General features: G+C 46.8%; 1 protein-coding gene across 1 annotated transcript in view; it reads left to right on the top strand.

The window, feature by feature from the left end:
• prex2 (phosphatidylinositol-3,4,5-trisphosphate-dependent Rac exchange factor 2) overlaps window positions 1-22,337 on the top strand; it is a 317,978-nt gene that overhangs the window by 263,917 nt on the left and 31,724 nt on the right. Inside the window, exon 27 of the mRNA XM_084325913.1 lies at window positions 22,222-22,324. Within this exon, the coding sequence (XP_084182039.1) occupies window positions 22,222-22,324 (103 nt within the window). The remainder of the gene's footprint in view (window positions 1-22,221; window positions 22,325-22,337) is intronic.

The following is a 22,337-nucleotide window of genomic DNA, read 5'->3' as shown; positions in this document are numbered from 1 at the left end:
TTTATGGCAAGGAGTATTCGTCGGTATATCAATAGATAATGTCCAATCTCTGAAGGCGCAGGTGGTAAATATACGACCTGGAATAGTTAAGGAATAACAGCAATGATACTTTAATGATTATAGGCTGGATACACTAGAGGGGGTTAATCCGGTCGCTTGTAAGCCGACAGGAGTAGGAGGGGGGGGGGGGTAGAATCCAGCTGCCTCGTCCGGCCAAGGGTATCCCAGGAGAACCCACTGTAGTGCCGTTCAATGCGCCGGCGATCCTTGGACCACAGATGAAAGCAGGTGGACTCTTTGTGGGCCGGCTCTCTCCGGTCCACGGGGGAGAGATGTGGAGAGACCTCGTCTTGCAGAGCGTCTCCTCACCTTGTGTCCTCTCCAGGGGGGGGGGGTTCCAACACACGGTAGTGTCGGGGGTCTTTATCCATAGAATAATCAAAGTATCCAAAGCATAATCCGTGCCTGGGAAGGCGGGCTGTCGTCGGTAGAATAATCCGGTATACAGGTCCACTCGCTCGTCGGCTCTGGGGCTCCTCGGGTGCAGCTTCACATAGGGTCAACCACCCTGGGTAAGCAGCCAGTTCTCTGCCCGAAACGATGGGGTACTGACTACGGTAGTATTCTCACCGCACGAAGCACTATATATTAACAGACTATTATTAGCTTAATAGACTACGTCCAACTCGACGATATAGTGCCAAATATGACTATTCAAATATTAATATACACGATGTCTCAATACCGATGGTAGGCGAACTTGGCCTTACTCCCACACGTGGCATCGCGGGGAGGCTTTACGTCTGTGACTCTACTGGAGGGTAAGAAACTGGACCGAAAAGAAAGTCCTACTTTAGTAGCGCAGTATATATATACGCACTATGAACAAATAGTCCCATTAGTGGTGCGGTAGCCAAATTCCTACGCGGAACTAGGACTTGTTCGTACATGTCGAGCGGTACGTTTGAACTGGGTCTGAGGGGTATGGCAGCCTGGCACCAAGGTCTCGACCAATAGTAGAATGGAGACTATTATGGGATGTTCAGTAGGCTAGAATGGATATTCAATGCATATTGTACAAGGAATATACAAGGGATATCAGGGAATATTAGAGAATATACAAATACAATTAAATATATATATATAAATAAATATATATATTCGGTTTAATCTGGCCCTTCACAACACACGGAGTGCAACTCAAAGTGCTTAACAGAGACACGTCTTCTTTAAACAAGTCAAGAAGAAACAACACAATAAGTCAAGAAAAAACAAGAATACCATAAGGTCCAAATTTTTTTAATAAACTCAAAATAAATAAATGAATGCATGTATGCAACACTCCCAGACATACCCCACGCGAAGGTAAGGAAAAACTCACTAAAACCTAACAATAGGAAAAAATACTCCTCCTCATCATCGTCGTCAGAGAACTTCTGCAGGTGGCACCCGCTTGAGTTGTGGCAGAAGTCGGAGGTATAGAGGGTGAAAAGGAAGGGTGACAGCACAGTTCCTTGGGGGGCGCCGGTGTTGCTCACCAGTACGTCAGACTGACTGTCCTGTAGTCTGACGTACTGCGGTCTGTCCTTGATCCAGGCCACCAAGCCGTGCTCCAGCTGCATCACGGAGAAGATTATAGTATTCCTGTGTTTTTTCCCCTGTATATGCACCAATTACTATAGTGAATCATTATAGAAAGTTTAGAAACATAGCATTTCTATGGTAAAACCACACATAAATACTATAGTTTCATTAGGTATGGGTAGGGCTGGGCGATATGGAAAAAAATCATATCGCGATAACGATATGATAATTTTATTTTATTTCTCGATATCGATAATTATCGAATTGTTATAAGTATAAAAAAAATTAAAAAAAAAAAACATTTTTTTTTTTTTTAACAACAGATGTATGTTTATTTTGCAGCAATTCTTTGTCATTGCCGCCATCTTTAGTGTTACATCCCCTCACACTCCAGTTCTCAGGCTGCAGCTGGTTTAAAAGCTAAAGTAAACCGGCTTCTCTGCTGGCTGTGGCTCCAGAGGAGTTGAACAGTTCTGGCTCTGCTAGTTTATTTTCGATCTTTTGGCGCTTTTTTGGTGGACAAACCACCGCACATGTGCACTGTGACTCGTGACTGGAGTCTAGCTCTGCTAGCACACATAGCCTACTGTGTACAGACGGTTTCAAAATGTATTTTAAATTAGAAAGCAAACAAAATAAATGGACAAGAGAAAAAGAAATCTGAATTTGGTCAGTATTGTCATTTGGACAAGAAAAGCCATTACTTTAAGTTGCAGGCAAGAAAGACAAGTCTGTCCACTGTCTCTGGTTTTAAAACTGCCCTGTTGCAGGTAAAAAAAAAAAATAATAATAATAAAAAAAAAAAAAAACGATTTTTTTTTTAATTTCGATATTCGATATCGATTATTAAAATATATCGCGATATTTATCGTTATCGTTATATCGCCCAGCCCTAGGTATGGGTGTGTTTGTGTGTGTGTGTATGTGTGTGTGTGTGTGTGTGTGTGTTGAACAAATGTTTTTTATCTTCCCTTTTTTAACATAAAACTAGACAAACAATACAGTAACAGTAAAAATCAATGATAAATCACAGGACAATGACAGAAATAATAATAACAATAATGACAGTCCAGTAATTAAATCAAAATAAATGTAGATTAAAAGACATACAAATAATAAATACAATACAATACAATACATGTGCTCTTGCTCGCTCTTCCTCGCTCTTTCCTTCCCCTTCCCTCCCCCTCCACCCCCCCCTCAGGACCCCCACTTGGACTATACATCCACTATTCCATTTAACATCAGTGTGTGTGTGTGTGTGATCAACACCACATGACAAATATCTCTCCCTCTTTCTATCCCTCTACTGTCCCTCCCTCTATATATATTCCTTCACTCCCCCTCTCTATTCATCTCTCTCTTCTCCTCTACCCCCCCTCTCTTTTTTCCTCATCTATCACTCTCTCTCTCCTCTCCCTCCCCCCTCTCTCTCTTGGATATTCTATTAATACACCTTCCTCTGTGCCTTAATTAACGTCATGTTATATTCTCCTTAATGGGATCCATTGTTTCACATTTCGGATCAGTGTGTATTTAAGTGCACATGGCACTTTGCTGAGGCGAGAGACGGGTCAATTACTCTCATTCTTTGAGTTCTATACGTACGGCTCCCACTTCTGCTGCGGGCTGAGCTGCTCATCAGCGCAGGAGGACAGAAATACCCCGATCGTTTGTCACCCATGATCTCCCCCCTTCCAACTTTCATCTTTCATCTCATTCCCTTTGTTCGTTCTCTCTCTCTCTCTCTCTCTCTCTCTCTCTCTCCTATCACACCTCTCGTTCTCTCTTTGTCTTTTTCTCTCTCTCTCTCTCTTTCTCTACCACCTCTCTCTTTCTCTACCACCTCTCTCTCTTTCTCTACCACCTGTATCTCTCTCTTTCGCTACCACCTCTCTCTCTCTCTCTCTCTCTCTCCTCTCTCTACCACCTGTATCTCTCTCTTTCTCTACCACCTCTCTCTATTTCTCTACCACCTATATCTCTCTTTCTCTACCACCTCTCTCTCTTTCTCTACCACCTCTCTCTCTTTCTCTACCACCTGTATCTCTCTCTTTCTCTACCACCTCTCTCTTTCTCTACCACCTCTCTCTCTTTCTCTACCACCTCTATCTCTCTCTTTCTCTACCACCTCTCTCTCTCTCTCTCTCTCCTCTCTTTCCATATCTTTTTTCCATAAGATCCATAAGTTTGCCCCTTTAACAGAGAAGGCAGACTGCCCAAATGAACTCTTGCACATGGGAACAGTACAGTCACCGTTATTGGAAGCTTGTGTGTTTGCTCTGCTAGAACTCCAACATCTAACCACCAGAAGTAAAGATGTAGTGACAGAGACGTGTTCTGTAGTTGAAGGACTGGTCTCTGCAGCACACCATCAAGACCCCGGCGCTCTGCATCTTCTGGCCGCTTGAAAAACCAACTCATAATCGGGGTCATCGAAACGAAGCAGGCTATTCTCACTGTCTTTTACTGTGTTGCACTCAAGTTCGATACTATTAGATGAACAATATATCACTGACCCTTAGCTTCCAGAGTTGTACTCCTCCTGCTGAGTTGTCGTTCATAATTTGTAAGTCGCTTTGGATAAAAGGCTCAGCTAAACGTAAATGTAACACCAGACCAACAGGTTAATATGCATTTTTTATTCTAGTTGCAGTTTTGTTACACATTTTGTTTCCATCTGATTGGTAATGTTTGTAAACTCCCCTTTATGATCAAGGCCCTCGACCTAGCATACCGTGCGGCAAAGGGAACCGCTCCCGCCTACCTCCGGTCAATGGTCTCTAACTACACACCCTCAAGACCCCTACGCTCTGCATCTTCTGGCCGCCTTAGACCTACTCCTATCCAAGCTCCGGGAGGGTCATCAAAGAGAAGTCGCCTATTCTCAGTCCTTGCCCCACAATGGTGGAATGAACTACCCACCCCAGTTAGGACAGCCGAATCACGTCCAATCTTTCGGCGTCGACTAAAGACGCACTTCTTCAACCATTATCTGAAAAAAAAAAAAAAAAAAACAATAAAAAAAGAAAAATCTAACCCTAACTAACCATACTGTCATGCACTTGTCCTAATAAACTAACCTACACTGTAGCACTCAGCACTTTGATGAACATTGTTGCTCAGCTGATAGAGTTGTGCCCTTCCTGATGGCTTGTCGTACAGAACTTGTAAGTCGCTTTGGATAAAAGCGTCAGCTAAATGACTAAATGTAAATGTAAATGTAAATGATAAAGTACAAAAAGCATGTCACAGTAAGTGTAACTGAGGGGTACAATTCCCTGACTGTATTGAATAAGTATGGTATCATTAAACCACTACTGCGTTATGTACATTACTACTGGCCATACAGTACACAGGTATATGTGATGAACACCCCCACAATAACACGGCTTAACAAGAAAGTACTGTTTATAATATTTATTAGAAGAGCACCAAGATTATCTTACATTTATTAAGAATGAGAGTTGCGCTTGTAAGGCGAAGAATGTGCATCAATAGGTCAAGAGCGTAAGTCCATGAGCATATTACGAAGGGGATAATTAATACCACCTGTAGCATAAGAATTATATAGGGCACACTCGTAGGTCAGCTGGAGATACTAAGGGGTTCCCTCCGGTTGTAAGCCAGCAGGGGAGAGGAATGTTCGAATGCAAAAGTCTGGATCAACGAGGAATCAATAAGCTCCAGCTACGGGAGGCGGTACATGTACTCCCCTCGATCGGCAGACGAAAGCAGCAGCTATAATCCAAGTATGCGTGCAGCATGGATGAAAGCCAGCCATCCTCTTGGTCGAGACGGGCTCGAGTGATGCTCCTCACGGGTAAATCCCACACAGCAGCGGGGTAGACGGTTCTCTGCTCCAGCAACCACGGTACCAAATCAATATAATAATCCAGCCGGAAAAGGCTCTGCATTCACCGGTGTAGATTCTCCTGTGCACGGTACTTCACATTTAACTAGGTCGAACTTGACGTTATTTCACTAAGCTCTGACACTTTTACTATCCTATTCGCACGCGGTTATAAGTGCTCTATTTAGACGCAAAGTTGCTCACTTCACTTGGTCGTTGACTCGTGGTGAAGGCTTTAACGTTTGAGGGTAACTAACTGCTGTATCCACCTGCAACGTATTTATACGTAAGGTGAATAATCTAGTGCCAACCTCAGTTCTGTCTCGTATTACTGCGCAAAACTGGGCATGTTGAGACAAGCCTTGGCGGTGGCTTTGAACTAGACATTGGGGGTATGGCCGTGGCGCCTAGGGGATCGCTGTCCAATAGGAGAACGAATATTATGGTCTGGCCTGTACTAGGTAAAGGGATATTCCGTGTATATGTACAAAGAATATACAAGGGATATCAGACGATATACAAATATTATACATGGGATCTCAAGCAATAAATATATATATTCGGTTTAATCTGACCCTTTGTAACAGCCGCCTCCTAATTAGTCCGCACCTAATTAGATAAGCAGAGACAGATTAACCGTCTTGTTCACTACTCAATGTCCGTTGTGAGGAGTAGGGCAATTCACAAGGTCAGTGGGTCATGGTCGTCATTAAGAGAGTCGGGGAGCCTTGGCAACTCTATCAGCCTCGCCACGGGTCGGGTGTATGTCCGTCCCTGGACGAGCACTTCTGCCGCTCTGACCTTTCCGTCGGCACCAGTGATCACTTTGCTTACGCGGCCGGCCGGCCACGCAGCTCGGGGTAGTGACTGGTCTATGATCACGACGACTGTGTCCACTTTTAAGTTGTCCCCGTCCTTGACCCGCTTCTGACGGGCTGGAAGGGATGGTAGGGGGGTTAGGAGGAAGCGGGCCTGAGACTGCTTTGATCTGTGCTTGGCTGTGCCTCCACCTCCTCCGTCTGTTTCTCTTGTTTGGTCTGTACCCTGTCTGAGGAGGGGCCGGTTCCGGCCGCCCCATCAAGGAGTCGCTTGGGGTGCTGGGTTCGAGGTCAGCTACGTCTGGAGCGCAGCTGAGGGGGGTGGAGTTCGGAACTCCCTCTTGTGCCCACGGTTCTCTCACAGGCCTCTCGCCTAATGTCAATAGCCTCTCAACGGGCTGTACGAGAGAGTGGCCGGTGTCGCTCACCTTTGTGTGTAGGCAGCGTGTAGACGTGGGTTGACTGTCAAGTCCGTAGAGGGGGCCCTGGAGCGTCCACCCCAGTCGGGTCTGAACCGCGACTGGGCATCCTTTGGGTCCGATGTGGGCCGCCTCAATTGGGAGAATGAGGTCCGCGTGGTCGGAGCCTATGAGCAGGGTCGGTGTGGCGCCGTCGATAAGCGGTATAGGTAGTCTGCGTAGGTGCTTGTACTTCGCCATCAGCTGTGGGATGGGGTAGGTGTACTGAGACAGGCCTATGTCGTGGCTGGTGAAGACGTTGGTAATACTATACTGCTTCTCTTGCTGGTCCACCGCTGCTATCTTGAAGGAGACATTTTCACCCTTTATGGTCTTCTGGTCTCTTCTGATGGTACGTATGGTCATTGTTCCTTTGGCACCCCGCAGACCCAGCTGGGCTGCGGCGGAAGCGAGGAGGAGAGTCTTTTCAGACCCATCGTCTAGGACGGCGTAAGTGTCCAGGACCTTGTCCTCGTAGCTCAGGAGCACTCTGACCACTTTGATGAGCACTCGGGGGGTCCCGCTATGCTGGTCTATATGGAGCACTCCTGTTGGTCGGTTGCCTTGGATCTTCTCTAGTGGTGCCGACTCGCGGTCGTCCGAGTAGCACCGTGACTCCCAGTGTCTGCTGTAGCAGTCGGTACACCAGGGAGCGGTCTGGTGGATCTTTGGTACTGGTGCCACCGCCTCGGCCTGGTACATTACCGTGACGGGCCCACTTTGTTGTCCTGGCGGACGCCTGTTGATGTCATGCAGGACCTCCAAGTGGGCGCCGCCGCACCTGCTGCACTTCTTCTTCAAGCCGCACTCAGCTGCCATATGGCTGCGCGCGCAGCGGAAGCAGCGGCGGTGGTCTTTGATCCACTGACTCACCTCGTCCGTGGTCAGCTTCTTGAACTTGTCACATTGATACAGCCGATGTTCCCCTTCACAGTACTGGCATTCAATCTTCCACTCCTCTTTCGTCGAGGGGGTGTTGTGGTTCTTGTGCTGCGGTACTGATTCGGCTTGGTGCATAACGGTCACCGACCGGCGGTTATCATTTGATCCCCGAGGTCCATCTCTTGGGCTTGGTCCACTCCACACGAACGTGTCCAGTCGTAGGCTGCTGACCTCTCTCGCGAGGAAGTCAGATAAGTCTAGGAGGGATGCCTCTGGGCCGTTGGGGTCGCGTGGTCTCTTTGCCGCCTGAAGCACTCTTGTCGGGCGGGAGGGAGCTTCTCTAATATCCTTTCTACATTAGAGTTAGCGTACAGTTCGTATATCCCTTTTTCCTTTTGGGACCCCAGCATCCCTACCAGGGACTGTACCTTGATAGAGAGGTCATCCAATGCTCTGTTGTCTCTGGCTGGGGGGAGACGGTCGATGTCTCTTATCTCTTGTATCACGTAGTCCCATATGCGTCCATAACGTTGGTCGAGGGCTACTAGAGCCGCGGTGTATGGGGTACTTGAGTTGGAATATGCCAGCGCTATATTATGCGCTCTGGGCACCTTCAGGTGCTTGAGGAGGATAGCATATTTGTACATCTCGTCTGGGACGTCGGACATCATAGTCTCTAAGCACATCCGTAGCTCCGTGTACTGTGCTCTGTCCTCGCGTGTAAAATCCGGGAACGTCGGTGTGCCAAGGTACGATGCCATGGATGGCTGGCACATCGGTGAGCGTTGGGGGAGGGGTCTCCTGGGCGAGTCTCCCCGTACGTGTCGTCGTGGGCTGGTACTCGGTGGGTACCAAGGCCCGGGTACCCAGGTGCTGTTCCTCGGGGCTGGCGGTGCGTCAAACTCACCCTTGAGTTGAGTCGGGGGTCTGTAACGCAGGGCCTCGGGGCTGACGTCGGGGCTGTACTGGGCCTCCTGGTCCAGAGTACGTTGCTGCTGGTCGGGGCTGTACTGGGCCTCCTGGTCCAGAGTACGTTGCTGCTGGTCGGCTTGACATTCCTCCTCTTCCTCTTCCTCTGCTAGGTCCTGGAGTCTTCTGTTCAGTCTCTCGGCGACGTAGGCCGGTTCTTCCCGGTTGCTGGGTCTCGTATGGACCGGCCGGGGAGGGGGTTCGGAGACGTGGACAGGATCCTCCTGTTGGCGGGGTCGCTTGGTCGGGTAGGGGAATGTGCCCTAGACCCTTGTCGTGATGATCTCCGGGAGCTCCGTGCGGAGAGAGGGGGTGTCGCCAGGGCGATCAATTGTTCTACCATCTGCGCCTGCAGCCGGTCGCGCTCTGCTTCGCGCTGGGCATGGGCGGCGTCGCGCTGTGCTTCGCGGTGGGCATTGGCGGCGTCACGCTGTGCATTGGCGCTGGCATGGGCGGCGTGGAGCTGTGCATTGGCGGCGTCGCGCTGTGCATTGGCGGCGGCGTGCTGCGCTTCGGCGCGGCCTCTTTCAATGTTCTCTTCCGTCTGAAGGCGTCTGGTCTCCAGTCTTATGCGGTCGTCTTCACTCCTTTGTTGTGCCTGGAAGCGCTCTCGCTCGGTTGCAGAATGTTCGCGTTCACTGAGGGCTTGCGCTTGGAGTTGCGCGTGAAGGCGCTCTCGTTTGTCTGCAGCTTGTTCGCGCTCGCTCGTCTGTTGCGCTTGAAGTCGATCGCGTTCACCCTGAAGTCGATCGCGTTCGGTGGAGGCTGCCAGGGTGGCGATGAATGCCTGCGCCAGCATCTTGTCCGCTTCGCTGGGGGAAGACACCGACGGAGGTGATCGGCTTCTGGCAGTGCTCGTTGGAGATCTGTTCTCTGGGCGCGCCTCGAGGTCCGTCTCCTGGGCGCGCTTCTCTTCTGGTAGTGGGTCGGGTTCTGTCCCTGGAGCGCTTTCTTTATCCTGGAGCTCTCCGGGGACCGTCCCGTTGACGTTGTCTGAGGGTATAGTCATGTCATGTCCCCCCCGGTCCCCCCCGTGGGCTTGGTCAGTTTCGTTAGAACCCACTGGGGTCTCTACTGGCAGGGTCGCCTGGTCGGTAGGTTTTGACATGCTTTGACTATCCGCTTTATTTATTTTATCCGTATTTACCGTCTGTATAAAGCTAGGTAGTAGACTGGCAGCGTAGTCCTCTAGGTAAGGAGGTGGCTGCCGTCTGCGCTGCGGGCGATCTAGCTTAGGAGAACCGTTTGTGGAGTGTTCACCGCTGGCCATGTCAATATTAATATTATATTAATATTACGCTAATTACCATCCGGCTCGAAGGACCAATTGTAACTGAGGGGTACAATTCCCTGACTGTATTGAATAAGTATGGTATCATTAAACCACTACTGCGTTATGTACATTACTACTGGCCATACAGTACACAGGTATATGTGATGAACACCCCCACAATAACACGGCTTAACAAGAAAGTACTGTTTATAATATTTATTAGAAGAGCACCAAGATTATCTTACATTTATTAAGAATGAGAGTTGCGCTTGTAAGGCGAAGAATGTGCATGAATAGGTCAAGAGCGTAAGTCCATGAGCATATTACGAAGGGGATAATTAATACCACCTGTAGCATAAGAATTATATAGGGCACACTCGTAGGTCAGCTGGAGATACTAAGGGGTTCCCTCCGGTTGTAAGCCAGCAGGGGAGAGGAATGTTCGAATGCAAAAGTCTGGATCAACGAGGAATCAATAAGCTCCAGCTACGGGAGGCGGTACATGTACTCCCCTCGATCGGCAGACGAAAGCAGCAGCTATAATCCAAGTATGCGTGCAGCATGGATGAAAGCCAGCCATCCTCTTGGTCGAGACGGGCTCGAGTGATGCTCCTCACGGGTAAATCCCACACAGCAGCGGGGTAGACGGTTCTCTGCTCCAGCAACCACGGTACCAAATCAATATAATAATCCAGCCGGAAAAGGCTCTGCATTCACCGGTGTAGATTCTCCTGTGCACGGTACTTCACATTTAACTAGGTCGAACTTGACGTTATTTCACTAAGCTCTGACACTTTTACTATCCTATTCGCACACGGTTATAAGTGCTCTATTTAGACGCAAAGTTGCTCACTTCACTTGGTCGTTGACTCGTGGTGAAGGCTTTAACGTTTGAGGGTAACTAACTGCTGTATCCACCTGCAACGTATTTATACGTAAGGTGAATAATCTAGTGCCAACCTCAGTTCTGTCTCGTATTACTGCGCAAAACTGGGCATGTTGAGACAAGCCTTGGCAGTGGCTTTGAACTAGACATTGGGGGTATGGCCGTGGCGCCTAGGGGATCGCTGTCCAATAGGAGAACGAATATTATGGTCTGGCCTGTACTAGGTAAAGGGATATTCCGTGTATATGTACAAAGAGTATAGATCAAACTCTTGAAGAATAGACCCAACATTTTCTTATATATGTATTCAGTGCCACTCTTGAGGTAAACTAGAACTAAAGCTGTTATATTCCACGCATAACAAAAAAGTATTTTTATTATTCTCTGCATGCTGCGTATGACGGCTCTGCCTGTCTATTGATAGGACACAGATTATGCATAAAGCTTGTTCCACTGCACGCTTTCTATGAATCACATCAAACAGAAAAAAGAAACGCCTGTTTTCTGTAACAGTAATGAAAACACTACGATGCCAAGCCAGTCTATTAGTAATGTGGAAAATACATTATGAGCGTGGCAGGCAGGGCCTCCCGCGTCCTATTGATGGGATTGGCCAGTGGGTCTGATGGGTGCATTTTTATAAAAGTGAAAGCATAATATTATTTTCGGTGGCATCAGCAGTTTACAGCGTGCCGTGCTGTATATATATACATATATATATATATACGCTGCTCTCTCTCTTCTCTCTGTCGTCTTCCTCCAGGTCACCTGCAGACTCTGTGACAGAGTATTGATTGATTGATTTTATTTTGACAATATATAAATAAACATGTGACAGACTGACGGAAGCACAGTCTGGAATACAGCCAAGTATAGACACAAAAAAGCTCAGGGCTTATTTCCATTGTGGTCCTTGTAGGGGGGTAGGAGAACAAAGACATGCATCATACAGACATCGTAAAGACACATGACATAGACACATACACACATGTAAAAGTGGTGTGATATCATCATGTTAACCTATACCTTTGCACAGGTAAGACGTGACATTATTTTAATCTATACAGTTGCACAGGTAAGATGTGACATATATGTTTGTCAGCTGATGTTATCGCTGGCCTATATATGAGCCTTCTACCAAAAACTGTATATCTTTATATGGTCTTTCTAGTCTCTACACTGTACAGTATATTCTGTTTCTATGTCCTTTTTATTGTTTCTTCCTTCATTTCATCTTTACTCTGTCTCCTTCATCCCTCCTCTCAGAATGATCTCTCTCTCTCCTTCTCACATGCACACAAGCACAGTATCTCTCTCTCTCTCTCTCTATCTCTCTTCTCTCTCTCCTTCTCACATGCACACAAGCACAGTATCTCTCTCCTCTCTCTCTCTTCTATCTAGCTCTCTCTTTCTCACATGCACACAATCACAGCATATATCTCTATATATATATCTCTCTATCTCTCTCCTTCTCACATGCACACAAGCACAGTATCTCTCTCTCTTCTCTCTATCTCTCCCTCTCTCTCTCTCTCTCTCTCTCTCTCTCTCTCTCTCTCTCTCTCTCTCTCTCTCTCTCTCTCTCTCTCTCTCTCTCTCTCTCTCTCTCTCTCTCTCTCTCTCTCTCTCTCTCTCTCTCTCCCTCTCTCTCTCCCCTGCCATTTAACGGTATAGACTGGCACGAAGGCAGGCCCGTAAAGGGGTCCGTGGGCTGGAGCCACATAAAACGGACGGGGAATAAATCACCTTTTCCTCTCTTGACACCAGCGCTGTGAGTTAACGGTCCTCCACCCGCCCCGCATGGTCCTGCTCTTCCTCCGCGGTGGAGGACATATTTAATGATGAAGTGATGGTATGAAGTTGTGCAATTGAGACTCGAGGAGACGGTCGATCCCGCTCTGCGTGATACAGATTGGCGGTATATTAATATTATAATAATGATAAAGCTCTAAATTAAAGCTCCAATAAGGGATTTGTTTTGAACATATCTACAGTATATGGGGTATATATTCACACACATTTTAATCTGCAGATGATCTGATTTAACCTGTAGATGAGATTATAGTTCTGTTTCTACTCCAGTGTGGCCGTCATGGTGTGGCTGGGTAGTGTAGAGGTCTAAGCACTCACCTACCGCCGCAGAGATCAGGGGGAGATTTCCGCGAGTTACCCTCTCCCAGTGAAACTCCTAGTTGTCGGGTGAAAAGAAGCAGCTGGTTGTGTATCGGAGGAGGCATGTGATGGCTGAAATAAGAAAAGCCTCCATTGCTATTTCTCATATTTGGCCCATTTGTTTACCTTTGGATCACGGATTGGGCCTTTAATGGAGCAGCTCACCCAGCCGTTGCTCACCAGCTCTCCATGGTAACGTGTTAATGAGTGAAACGGACAGTTCCATCTCCACACTGAAAGACCCTTTGGATCAATAGGGTGCAGCTTGTTATTGCAGGACGGTCACCGTGTACCCTCTCTGAGGAGTTATTCACATGGTCTGTGTGTGTGTGCGCGTGTGTGTGTGTGTGTGTGTGTGTGTGTGTGTGTGTGTGCGCGCGTGTGTGTGTGTGCGTTTGTGTGTGTTTGTTTGTGTGTGTGTGTGTATGTGCATTTGTGTGTGTGTATGTGCGTGTGCTACGTCAACTCTCATTTTACACACGCCACTTACTACGGCTAGAGTAGACAGAACATGGCTTCTACTACAGAATACAGTGACTCACTCTAACGCTGTGTGTGTGTGTGTGTGTGTGTGTGTGTGTGTGTGTGTGTGTGTGTGTGTGTGTGTGTGTGTGTGTGTGTGTGTGTGTGTGTGTGTGTGTGTTTGCTTACTGAGAACAATATTTCGACGCCAACTGAATTGATTAATTAGCATGGAGACAGATTCAGATTCAGAGTTTTATTGTTTGCCACATGGAAGTAATATAAATCATACCGTTTTCATACAAAAACATAAATCCAGTGCTATACCATGGGCAAAAAGAGCAGGAAGAAAAATGCATCTTATAATTACCTGCCCCCAGACAGAGGTGAGGCAGGAGAGAATGCGATGATAATGACAACGTGCCCAAGAGGAGGAAAGCGTGCACGATGTGGAGATGCCGTTCTCTAATTGTGTTTCTTGACTGGCAGAGATGTGCCACGTGTTTTACTCAGGCCAGGACGCTACCGTTGAAGAATGCTCTTCATTAGGGTTTTCTATTATCTCTCAGTCTCCACATGCAAAAAAAGGAATTTGGTCTCAAATGAGACTTTCAGTCTCAAATGAAAGTCCTAGTCTATTATATAATAATATAATATATAAACTGTTTTTTTTTTTTTTTTTTTTGAAGAAGTCTATATTCATCATGCAGTGACACACACAATGCGATGGGAGGCACACACAGGAACACACACACATGCGATGGGCGGCACACACAGGAACACACACATGCGATGGGCGGCACACACAGGAACACACACACATGCGATGGGCGGCACACACAGGAACACACACACATGCGATGGGAGGCACACACAGCAACACACATGCAATTTCGCCGATGAAATTGAGTCTCTGCACTTGACAAATCCCGTCGTCCTTTTCCCCAAGGGCAGCCGGGAGCAGATAGGGGCAGCGGCGTGGGGCCAATCCAAGTGCTCCTGTCCGCCTTCATCAGGGACACCACATTACTTTCTGACTTTCTGAGCGAAAGACCCCAGGCGGTCAGGGTGGGGGGTCAGACCTCCAACACCATCACCCTGAGCATCGGGTCCCCCCAGGGCTGTGTTCTGAGCCCCCTGCTGTACTCACTCTACACACATGACTGTGTGGCCAAGTTCAGCTCCAACTCCATAGTGAAGTTCGCAGATGACACGGTGGTGGTGGGGCTGATCTCGGACAACGACGAGAAGGCCTACCGGGAGGAGGTGGAGGTACTGGAACGCTGGTGCCAGGACAACAGCCTGCTCCTGAACATTGGCAAAACCAAGGAACTGATCGTGGATTATAGGAGAGGACAGCAGGAGACACACACACCACTGATGATAAACGGGGCTACCGTGGACAGGGTGAGCAGCTTCAAGTACCTGGGGGTCCACATCTCAGAGGACCTGACATGGTCAACACACATAGGCACAGTAGTAAAGAAGGCGAAACAGCGTCTCTACCACCTGAGACAGTTAAGGAAGTTCAGAGTATCGGGGAAGATACTCCAGTCCTTCTACTCAGGAGCTGTAGAGAGCATCCTGACCGGAAACATCACTGCCTGGTATGGAAACAGCACGGCACAGGACAAGAAGGCCCTACAGAAAGTGGTGCGCTCAGCCGAGCGTACCACGGGTATTGCACTACCCCCCCTGCAGGTTCTATACAACAAGAGGTGCAAATCCAGAGCCTGCAGGATAATGAAAGACCCTCACCACCCCAATAACAGCCTGTTTCAGCTGCTGAGGTCAGGCAGACGCCTGCAAATCCCAGCTACTAGGACAGAGCGGCTTAGGCTCAGCTTCTTCCCCCAGGCCATCAGAGCCATGAACAATGTACATTGAGTGCTCAGAACATTGAACTGTCCACACACAAGCACACATGAACACACACACGACACGCACACTGTGCACGCTCACACACGAGCAGCCACTTAACACTTTAACATGAGCGGGCACACACTCATGTCGCACACACGCACACTTATGGCCAAAGGAAAGGACACTTTAAATTAGAATAACAGGAACAGTGTATTGCACTACCAAAGCTAACTAGCATGTCACACATGCGCTGTAAATAACTATGTACAGATACCGAGATGTCACCCCATGTTACCTGCTATCTGTTACTGCAAAATGTTGTTTCTTCTTTTGATTCTATTATATGTACCACTGTATTGCACATCGTTGCGGGCAAGACCACCCGCATTTCATTGTATACCTGTATGCCGTGACAATTAAAACTCTTGACTTGACTTGACAGTGTTAGCGATCTGTTCTGCATGTTTTTCCATTGGGTTTATATTCTGGAGGGGAAACCCTTGCGAGCGTGTGGAGAACATGCAAACTCCACACAGAAAGGCCCGGGAGATACCCCACTTGGGTACCTGGCAACACGGAAACCATGTCCCCAAGCGGGAATTGAACCCTAGACCTTCTAGCTGTGAGGCGACAGTGTTAACCACTACACCACCGTGCCGCAAATTGTTATTGGCCTTGTGTTTACGAGGATGCTGCCAGCTTAGGTGTAACGGCTGACTAGTTTGGCAGGTAGCGAACAGTCTTCCCAGTAGATTTGGGCGATGTGCTCCATTTTCAGATCGTCCTATTGTCGATTGACAATAGCCGATTATGCTATCGCCAATATTTATTCTCCTTTGTTTCACTCTCTCTCTCCCTCCATCCATCTCTGTTTTCTCATGTGGACTGGGTTGACTAATACATCTGTTGTCAGATTGTTTTTTTTTACCCACTTTTTCTCCTCCTGTTTTTCTCAGATTTTTCTCCCATCCCAATTTTAGTCGTTATGCCAATTCCCCCCTCCCCTTCCTGGTCGTTGCTCGCATGTGCCCCCCACTGGTCGGTCTAGGGAGTCCTGAAGTCTATCAGATGCTTCCTCCGTCACATAGGAGACAGCCAGCAACCTCTTTTCACCTGCCAGCGCGGACTCTCATTGGTGAAGTGTAACACGTGGGAGGTCACACTACCTTCACCATATCCCTTCTTTGCTGTGCAGGCGCCCTGACCGACCTGTAGGAGTTGCTGTTTACAACGACCAGAATACCACCCCACCGGCTTCCCTCCCGCTGACTCTGCCAATTGAGCCAGTATGACGGCCGGCCAAGCCGGAGGCAGCGCTGACAGCCGGATTCGATACCGGTGTCTCTTGCGTTGGTGACGCGCTTAGACCGCTGCGCCACCCAGCCGCCCCTGTTGTCAGATTGTTGAATTTTCTATTGTAGCACAACAAATACTTGTTTGTGTGATTTCTTTTACATTTTAAATTTTTTGAATGATCTTTTTCCTCCTTCTTTTTCCGTTTTTCTCCCCTCCCGATGTTAGTCGTTATGCCAATTCCCAATCCCCTTCCTGGTCGTTGTGCACTCTACCCCCTACCGTCGGTCTGGGAGGGCGGAGACTATCACATGCTTCCTCCGACACATGTGTACCCAGCCCACCACTTCTTTTCACCTGGCAGCGCGGACTCTCACTGAGAGAGTGTAACGTGTGGAAGGTCACACTACCTCTCTTAGATCCTTCCCTCGCTGTGCAGGCGCCCTGGCCCCTGACCGAAACTGTAGGAGTCGCTGTCCACAACGACCAGGACCCACCCACCGGCTTCCCTCCCGCTGACTCTGCCAATCGAGCCAGTATGACGGCCGGCTTGTCCGCTGCGCCACCCCAGCCGCCCTTTGTTTGCGTGATTTGACTGGACTGTCAAAACTTTTCTAGAGAGACTTGGGCTGGAGGAGGTGAGAGAGATAGTGTGGTAGAGAGACATCCACTGCAACAGCATTAGATATACTTGGGCTGGAGGAGGTGAGAGAGATAGTGTGGTAGAGAGACATCCACTGCAGCAACACTAGAGAGACTTGGGCTGGAGGAGGTGAGAGAGATAGTGTGGTAGAGAGACATCCACTGCAGCAACACTAGAGAGACTTGGGCTGGAGGAGGTGAGAGTGATACTGTAGTGTGGTAGAGAGACATCCACTGCAACAACATTAGAGCGACCGGTGGAATGGAACTCGGCACAATCAAAGTCCAAAACAGTTAAACATAATAAAAATAGAACAGGTCTACAGTATATGCTTTTATGGCATTATAAATGCTCTAGTATTTTATCTAAAATTACGTATATTGACATTTTCATGGTGGCGACACTAAGTCCCATTAAGGAGAATATAGCCTGACGTTAATTAAGGCACAGAGGAAGGTGTAATAGTAGACTATCCAAGAGAGAGAGGGGGGAGAGAGATAGTGATAGAGAGGGGGGAGACAAAGAGAGGAGAGAGAGTGATAGATGAGGGAAAAAGAGAGAGGGGGTAGATGAGAAGAGAGAGATGAATAGAGAGAGGGAGAGTAAAAAAATATATACAGAGAGAGGGAGAGACAGTAGAGATATAGAAAGAGAGAGATTTGTCATGTAGTGTTGATCACACACACACACACACACACACACACACACACACACACACACACACACACACACACACACACACACACACACACACACACACACACACACACACACACACACACACACACACACACACACACACACACACAACCTATGAACTCACGCAGCTCCAGTCTGCAGTTCCCTGTGCTCAGCATCAAGCAGGGAGGAGAAACGGAGACAACAGACATAGACTACAGCGATAACAAGGCACCTGAATATTAATTAACATAAACTTTAATTTGATCCCATCACGTTCGACACAATGCCTATTAAATGGCACAGATATCTGCTTAAATGCCATGTCAATTGTTTGAGCGCAAACGACCAAAGAAATTGTGGCAATTGCTGATCGCTCTGAACAGGGCCGGACCTTGGTCTTGCACTTCTCTTTCTTTGTTATGCTATGCAAAGACTAGGTGATAAGTGCCGGGTTCTTGGCGCACGGCGCGACAGTAGAGTGAAAGTTGTGAACGCATTTTTGCGTGCACGCACATGCACATTTGGTGCCCTAGGCAAGATTCATTCCTGGCCCCCCCCCCCAAATAAATGTTATGTTAGATACTTTTTTGAAATGTCAAAATATTGGTTGCAGATATAGAAGGTGTAACTGAGGGGTACAATTCCCTGACTGTATTGAGAGTATGGTATCATTAAACCACTACTTAGTTATGTACTTTAATTACTGGCCATACAGTACACGGTATATATGGTGAACACCCACACAATAATACGGCTTAACAAAGAAAGTCATATTTAGAAGTATTTATTATCAGAGCAGCAACAGTAGGTTACAATATTGAGAATTATGAATTGCGCTTATATGGCGAAGAACACTTAAGTAGGTCAAGAGCGTAAGTCCATGAGCATATTAAGAGGGGTATAATTAATACCACCTGTAGCATAAGAATTATATAAGGCACACTCGTAGTCAGCTGGAGATACTAAGGGGGGTTCCCTCCGGTTGTAAGCCAGCAGGGGAGAGGAATGGTCGGATGCAAAGTCTGGGTCAACAAGGAATAAATAAGCTCCAGCTACGGGAGGCGGTACATATACTCCCCTCGATCGGCAGACAAAAGCAGCAGCTATAATCCAGTATGCGCGACAGCATGGATGAAAGCCAGCCAGCCTCTTCCTAGAGACGGGCTCGAGTGATGCTCCTCACGGGTAGATCCCACACAGCAGTGGGGTAGACGGTTCTCTGCTCCAGCAGCCACAGTACCAAAAGCAATATAATCCAGCCGGAAAAGGCTCTGCATTCGCCGGTGTAGATTCTCCTGTGCACGGTACTTCACATTTAACTAGGTCGAACTTGACGTTATTTCACTAAGCTCTGACACTTTTACTATCCTATTCGCACGCGGTTCTAAGTGCTCTATTTAGACGCAAGGTTGCTCACTTCACTTGGTCGTTGACTCGTGGTGAAGGCTTTAACGTTTGATAAGACGATACGTTACTTTGAACGAATGATGAACTGAATGAACTGAACTTTGAACGAAGTGCTGCTGTTTCCACCTGCGCCGTATTTATACGTAAGGTGAATTATCTAGTGCCAACCTCAGTTCTGTCTCGTATTACTGCGCAAACCTGGACATGTTGAGACAAGCCTTGGCGGTGGCTTTGAACTCGCCATTGGGGGTATGGTCGTTGGCGCCTAGGGGTCGCTGTCCAATAGGAGAACGAATATTATGGTCTGGCCTGTACCTAGGTAAAGGGATATTCCGTGTATATGTACAAAGAATATACAAGGGATATCAGACGATATACAAATATTATACAATATATCTCAAGTAATAAATATATATATTCGGTTTAATCTGACCCTTTGTAACAGAAGGGTAAGGTAAGACCGGTAAGGTCGAAACGTTGCATCTACTGCCTGTTTTGTTTATTAAAATCACCCTGGAACTACAAGTGAGTTGCGAGCCCCGCTTTGTTCTTAGATATAGAAGGGGGCACAACAATGTCTGCCCAGCAAAAAAAATAAACAATAGTAATAGTTTCTACAGTCTTGGTGGCGATAGGCAACCGCCTATGTCACCTATAGGAAGCTCCGCCCCTGGCTCTGAAGGTCCATCAGCACATCCCTACTGTACTTCCTACTGTAGCTGTACAACTGAAAATACAGCACATGGAGACGTTTACAATTACATTGTTAACATATAACCAAAACATGATGCAACAGAAATGGAAAGAATACATCCCGCTACCAGCAAAAACACAGACTGCACAAATGTCATACAGCTAGCAAATCCACCATGTGATTGATTAGCTTGGTGCCTTTGAACAATTAGCTGGTTTAAATGTTTAGATAAGCATTTAAAAACGAGCTATTCTTTTTTTCTATTTGGGTTATTTTTTGTATTTTTTATTTTTACGTTTATTTTGTTTGTTATTTTAGGTTTGTAAGAGATTTTGTTTATGTATGATATTGTGAGAAAGTGGCAGGACTAGATAAGCATTTGCTTCCTTCCGCTCCTTCTCGAACTCATTTGTTTATCATTTAATGAATAATGTAAGTTTAGTTTATCGTTTTTATTGTGTTTTTATAAGGTTGATTGTTTGAGCTAAACTCAACTCAACTCAACAAAAAAACTAGCTAAATAACACACAAAAATTAAACCAAAGGAATGTTCTTACATGCATAATATTTGCTGAGGCTTAGCTGGAAGAGATGGTGATCCAGTGTGCTCACAGGACTAAACTTAAACCCAAATAGGTATACATAAAACCGCCACTAGGTGGATATAATGTCCACCAGCAGTGGGCAGCACAGCTTTTGTAATGGACCTGTCTCAAAACCCTGCCCCTTTTCTTGATCCTCCAATCACAACTGTCGCTTACCTCGGACAAACTTGGTTTGTCCGAGGTAAGCGACAGTTGTGATTGGAGGATCAAGAAAAGGGGCAGGGTTTTGAGACAGGTCTATTCCACTTCCCATGGGCACGTGGCACGCATTAGCCTTCCAGAGCCATCGGTTTTGAAAGAAAACTCCTTCTTCTATTTCATTATAAATATCTTTATAAGGATAATGAGTTAAGCAGTTTTGTCCACGTAGATGGATTATTTATTAGTGGGAATATCCACACTAGCTAACATATTTTGCCACAAAGTTCAGCAACCGGAAATAAAAACATGACGACATAAGTGGGCAGGGATGAACGAGCACTGCTGCTTGCTTCAAATGTAGACAGCATTTGAAAACACATCTTTTTAACTTGGCTTTGGTATATTCCTTTTGTTTTAATCCTTTTATTTAACTCTTTTATTTTTTCTACTTATTTTATTGCTTGTGATATGCAATTTGTCTACCGAGGCATGCATTTTATTAGTAATTTGTAAATAAAAAAATGTTGTGTTGTCAAAGCACTCTGGGCTGCTTTCTATTGCATGCAGGGTGCTTTATAAATAAAGTTTATTATTATTATTATTATTATTATTATTATTATTATTATTATTATTATTATTATTATTGTTGCCACTAAGCTCATCTTTCTGAGAGGCTGTGAATTTGTCACACAAGTTAGTCAGATCCGGGTTCCTTATTCACCCAGCCGCTCATACTGTATGTGGGAGCACTGATCTAGAGTCTGCTTGAGTCTGTTAACTTTTAATGCGGTCATGTAGACAAATGTACTAACCCCAGATCATCACTCCTAACTCTGGGATGCTTTGTGAATAATAAGAGGCCCTGACCCTCTGCTTGGCTACATTGCACATATATTGTACTTACTAATCAAGAATGCAGTACCATACAGTACCCCTCTTTTGCTTTTGTGCCAGGCAGACACTCTGACCTGGCTGCTGCTATGACCTCACTGGCACCCTTCCCCCCGAACTATGAATCACTAAAGACACTTTTTAACTGCTGCTGTGACCCATTGTATTGTGGGATTTTGTGTGAAGGGCGGACTAGCAAAGTAAGATTTTCATTGTACGGCAAACTGTCTGTTTAACTGTGCACATGACAATAAACAATCTTGAATCTTGGTACAATACTCATTGGTTATCAAGCTGTACATTCAGCAGACATGTTGAAAAATATGTTTCCCATGTTTCCCCCCTTTTTGCATTAGGCCACTCCCATTCCCCCCCCCCCCCCGTTCAGCCTATTGATGCATGAACACACACACACACACACACACACACACACACACACACACACACACACACACACACACACACACACACACACACACACACACACACATACATAGACACACTTTCACATACGCACTGGTCGCAACTCTGACCTCTCTATATATGTGTGTGTATATGAGGAAACTATGTGTAACTGAGGGATTTGTGGAAATACACATTTAATTTGCCTTGTGAAAACTGACAAGTACATTTTCTGATCCAACAGCTGTACCCTGAGTGTCACCCTGGAGCAGGCCATCCTATTGGCTCGTAACCACGGCCTGCCCCCCCGCTGCATCATGCAGGCCACTGATGTCATGAGGAAACAGGTATTGAGACAAC

The sequence above is a fragment of the Notolepis coatsorum genome (assembly GCF_963971535.1).
Source record: "Notolepis coatsorum genome assembly, chromosome: 12".
Classification (NCBI taxonomy): Eukaryota; Metazoa; Chordata; class Actinopteri; order Aulopiformes; family Paralepididae; genus Notolepis; species Notolepis coatsorum.
Note: the sequence above shows the minus strand (reverse complement) of the source record. Positions and strands in the feature narration are given on the sequence as shown.